Source organism: Rhopalosiphum maidis, chromosome 1 (genome assembly GCF_003676215.2).
Source record: "Rhopalosiphum maidis isolate BTI-1 chromosome 1, ASM367621v3, whole genome shotgun sequence".
NCBI classification, from domain to species: Eukaryota; Metazoa; Arthropoda; class Insecta; order Hemiptera; family Aphididae; genus Rhopalosiphum; species Rhopalosiphum maidis.
Genome location: NC_040877.1, coordinates 58,412,378 through 58,417,421, shown reverse-complemented (window position 1 = coordinate 58,417,421; position 5,044 = coordinate 58,412,378). Strand labels below are relative to the sequence as shown.

The 5,044-nt window shown below is 22.2% G+C and overlaps 1 protein-coding gene across 3 annotated transcripts; it reads left to right on the top strand.

The window, feature by feature from the left end:
- The first annotated feature begins 23 nt into the window (after positions 1 to 23).
- Positions 24 to 3,844, top strand: LOC113560440 (leucine-rich melanocyte differentiation-associated protein-like). 3 transcript variants are annotated; one of them, XM_026966313.1, is made up of 7 exons: positions 24 to 168; positions 300 to 440; positions 2,318 to 2,545; positions 2,617 to 2,756; positions 3,008 to 3,122; positions 3,459 to 3,582; positions 3,667 to 3,844. In XM_026966313.1, exons 2-7 carry the CDS (start codon positions 387 to 389, stop codon positions 3,744 to 3,746), a joined length of 741 nt encoding a protein of 246 aa, XP_026822114.1. In that variant the 5' UTR covers positions 24 to 168; positions 300 to 386; the 3' UTR covers positions 3,747 to 3,844. The 3 variants fall into 3 exon arrangements, with proteins under 3 accessions (XP_026822114.1, XP_026822112.1, XP_026822111.1); XM_026966311.1 differs by lacking the exons at positions 24 to 168; positions 300 to 440 and adding exons at positions 1,317 to 1,582; positions 1,653 to 1,753; XM_026966310.1 differs by lacking the exons at positions 24 to 168; positions 300 to 440 and adding exons at positions 1,317 to 1,585; positions 1,653 to 1,753.
- Positions 3,845 to 5,044: the final 1,200 nt, after the last annotated feature.

The window sequence follows — 5,044 nt, the reverse complement described above, 5'->3', positions numbered from 1 at the left end:
TACAGATTATATGGAAATTATTAATTGAACATTGATAAATTGATAATAATATTATATACAATCAACTATTCAAGATTCACCAACAATTGTATTTATAATAAATAATAGATCTTAGATATTATTTATTAATTATTTATCAAATATTATAAATAATTGATTACTAATCTAGTGAGTAAACTACTAATTGTATAATATAATTTTAAAGAATTATAATGTGTTATTATAATATTTTACTTAGTTGTTACCAATAAATTATAATTTACACTATACAATACATAATCTAATATTATATATTGCAGACAAAATAAGAAATATTAACAATATTGTCAATTTATATAATTATTGATAAATATCAAATTTAATTTTTGAATCTAAAATTGTTTGCTATGGATCAAGAGAGTATTACAGACCCACGAAAAATTAACTTTCAAAACAACCGGGTAATGATCATATTATTATAACTTAGTTGTAACTCATATAATTAATAAGTATTACATTCATTTTTGGCATGTTAATTATAAGCATATATAATTTGAATATAATCTAAAATATTTAAAGTAAGTAATAAGAAATTTCAAGTATACTATTGGTACATATATTTTGAATTGTTTTTGCATGTATATAGTATATAGTTATTATTTATCAATTTTAATTTATAGATATTAAAAAAATAATTATTATATTTAAGTAAATTTAATTATAATTTTATAACACATTGTTATATATAACATACTTTGCTTATTTTTATTATTTATACATTATAAATATATATTCAATATAAAAGAAAAAATTACAATTACAATTAATTAAATTGGTAAGAATAAAAATGTTTTATTGCATAATTTATTTTAATAGAATTTTAGATTTTATGGTTTCAGCAAATATTCTTAAAAATTTGCATTTTATTTTCCAAAATGATGTGCCTAAACTAAGTATTGTTATAATAATATCTATTTAAAACAATTAAAATTAAAATATTGATACTGAAATGTGTAATCTACTATATTGAAAACTATGTATTATACATAATAGTTAATTTAGATTTTGAGAACTAAAGTTTATTAAATATTGATAATTTAATTTTTATTATAGGATTTTTACATTAAAATTATTATATTATAATAAATCTAATTACTCGAGGCAAACTAGATTCCCTAATTCAAAACATACAATAATATGTGTTCTTTGATTCTTTCTCAATTGCTTCATATCCAAATTTAAGTTATTAATATTATTTTTTTCTATATATTAATTAAGTTAGGAAATAATTAAAAAATATGATTATCTAAGGTAAGTATTGATTTTTAAAAAAAATGATAACAATATACCTAACATCACAAGTAATAATTAATAGTAAATGTGTTTACACTTGAATGGGTTCATTCATACATTGATTATATGTTATAACTACGAAACCTTTTTATTTTGCTACTTATCAAATTACTTGGACACAGTATTTGAATATAACTTTAGGCTGACGTTTTAATGGACTTCCTCAAATTACACTTTTTTACACCAGAGCAATGTAAATTTTCATATGCTTTGACTGTCACAACGGTGCATGAAACTAAAGTTCTATCAAGTAGTAAGAATAAAAAGACTTAAATATATCTTGTAAGTGAAAATTGGGTTTTCCTTCTTATAATACTCAGGTGGAGGTGTTCATGATGAAAGATCTAATGAAGATAAATTATGCAAATATTCCCATCTGTATTATGCTGTTAATAGGGATTCTACTAAGTCCAAATCTCAGGTAACACGAGTAATAAGTACATTACTTAACCTAATCTAAAATTATTATATTTAAATTTAAAATTTGTTGTTGATTAGCAAGACTATATTATTACTAATATCAATTTAATAATGGGTTTAATTAGTTTAATTCTAAATATTGTATGAGTTAAAATTATTTTACTTTTTCATATTTAATATGTTACTGTCTTACTGACAAATATAATATATATTGTAATTGTAGAGTAGAGACATTTGTTGAGACCTTATTAGGTGATTTAATAGTTTACTTTTCTTATTTCCTATACCTAACAATCACTGATAAATAATTTATTAACAACCGTAAAGAATTATTTACTTATATAGTTCCCCAACTTAACAATCTAAATGAAGTGACTCCCTTCATACAAACATTGTATATTGGTTGTCATTACTACATTTTTACTAAATTAAGTGAAGAAATAGTAATATTATATTGATTTTGAATACCATATATTAATTATGTTTAAAACATGTATGTAATATTCACATAACACTAAAATAAAATGAATCCAGAGTTAATATTACAATTGTGATTGTTTTTCAGTTGTGTTATGTTGGCCAAGATGTTACAAGTATTCCAGAAGTACTGGGGAAAATGTATGGATCCAAAGTCAGGTCTTTAGATCTGAGCTTCAATAGTTTGACTACTTTAAATCATTTCGAACTATTTCCTGATTTAGAAGAGCTTGTTTTAGATAACAATAATCTAGATGATACTATTAAATTACCTTATTTACCACATTTACATATACTCTCAATGAATAATAATAAAGTAATATTTTAAAAATTACATATAAATAGTATACTAAAAATATTAAAATTGAATGTATTTTACTTGTTTAGATCACAATTTTAGATAACTTGGTTACCCAGATAAAATATAATATGCCTTCTTTAAGATTTCTCAGTTTGATTGGAAACAAAGCTTGCCCAACACAGTTAATAGATTTTGAAAAAGATGAAAACGATTATAATAGATATAGGTTATTAAAATATTTTATTAGAAATCATAAAATAAATAACACACTGATCCAGTGGTGTACGTAGGGCAAGTGTCAGGGAGATATGACACCTCCCTAAAAAATAAGTATCTGTTCAAATTATGAAACAAGGACTAAAAAAAAAAAGTCAATTTGTGCATATAATTATGATATGACACCCCCCTTAAAAAAATCCTGCGTACGCCACTGCACTGATCAATAATTATTATAGTAAATATATATTTTTGTTTTAGGTATTTTGTTTTACATTATTTACCAGAACTGAGATTTCTTGATTCAAGACCAGTTACTAATGAAGAACTAGATACTGCATTAACTAAAGGCGAATTCACAAAAATCATACGCCCAGTAAGTATGGTAGAATTTTGTCGTCATAGAAAATGAAAAAGTGTACATTTTTATTTATATTTTTTTAAATGTTTTAGCTCATATTAAATAATTGTAAAATTAAACAAATTTAAAAACCTTTACACCTTTATCACTTTTTATATGATGAAGAGAGATAGATAAAAACATTGCAGAAATTACTAATTTTATATTTTTATCTGATATATATATAAGTATTTATGAATTTTAATTAAGTAAAATATCTTTATATATACCATTTAGTATTATAAAATTAGTGTTTTCAATATTTAACTATAAAATTAATAAAAAAATATATAATGTTTAATTTAATTTTAGTGTCTTGAAAATGAACCACTTCGATTTGATTGGAAATTATCTCTTGGATCCCAATCTCGGACAGATACTTCAAGTATTTTTTCCCCGCTTTCTGTTTCACCAACACAAGAAATACATCATCAAGGTATTTTTACAAGAAAAAATATGGTTTATCTATTTGTCTAAAGTACACTTGCAATTTATTTTATTTTATTTACATTTTAATTAGCTGCATATGGTCGACGTCGATACCGTTATGCTGGAAAACATTCAGAGGGCAACCGTTTTATTTTAAATAGAGATTTATAAAGTTTTATAACAAGATTTTAACATTAATTTACAAGATTAAAGATATAATATCAATTTTTATGTATATTAACATAAATAATTTTGTGTAATTGACTTTCAAGACATATTAATTTATTTATAACCTTAATAATTATTATATTTCTACAGAATTATATATTTGAATTAATAATAGTTTGTGTAAAATGATATTGAACTTAAATTGAATTTATTAAAACTGTAAAAACTAAATTTTACCTAATCTATAGTTAATATATATTACATATCATATATTTAATAGTACAGATATGTTTAACTTATGTTTACAAAATCACACTTAATTGTTTTGTTTTGGTTATTTTTATCGTATATAATATATTTTTATTTTTGAGAATTATACATGTAATTGATCTGTAATATTTTTATTTAATACATATTTTAATTTTAAATTCTTTTTTATTTTTGGCTATCATCACGTATTAGAGCAGAACATTGTTTCAATTTTAAAAATTGAGTATGATTACTGGTAGCAAATTAAATCTAGTTGGTGTTTTAGAAAAAGTACTTAAAGTTAAAATCATATTGTCTTATTATCTGCCAAAGTATACCAAGTGCTTCATCCAGTTCAAATGAGAACACTTATTATGTTTAGCATGTTCTATACAAAATAGGGAAATATCTTCAAAATAGGAAATAAACAGTGGTGACAGTGGTGTGTATGTGTTGGTAATCTAATATTAAACATATATTTATTTAGAACAATATGAATGAGTGGCATTATTTGAGTGTATAATTTTTGTTCATAAAATCATATTATTAAATTTTTGAAAATTAATATTACGGGTTATTATATTGATTATGATTACACAAAATTCAACATACTATTTTAGTTTCTAAATTTTTAACATTTGGAGACAACATTTTTTTGTAGGTACCTGCTTATAAAAGTATATGGGTATTTAAATACAAAAAAATATCTTATACTAATAGTATTTACCTATACACATTTTTTACAAACTAAATCTTATATATTAATTATTTTAAATCTGTCTTTAATTTAATTTACACGAGTACATTTAGTGTATATTGAATGCATTTATTTTTGGTCAATTGTAAATAAAAACATAAAATTAATAAATTATAATAATATTATAGGTAATATTTATTCTTAAATCATGTTTTAATTATAATGTCCAAAGTTTATGTATCGTATTTCCGGTCGCTTGTCAACAATTTAATTAGGAACGCTGATTAGAGCGCCCTTTGTTGGCAGGTAAAACTAGGACACACAGTCAAATGCCAGTTGGTTGCCCAAACACACT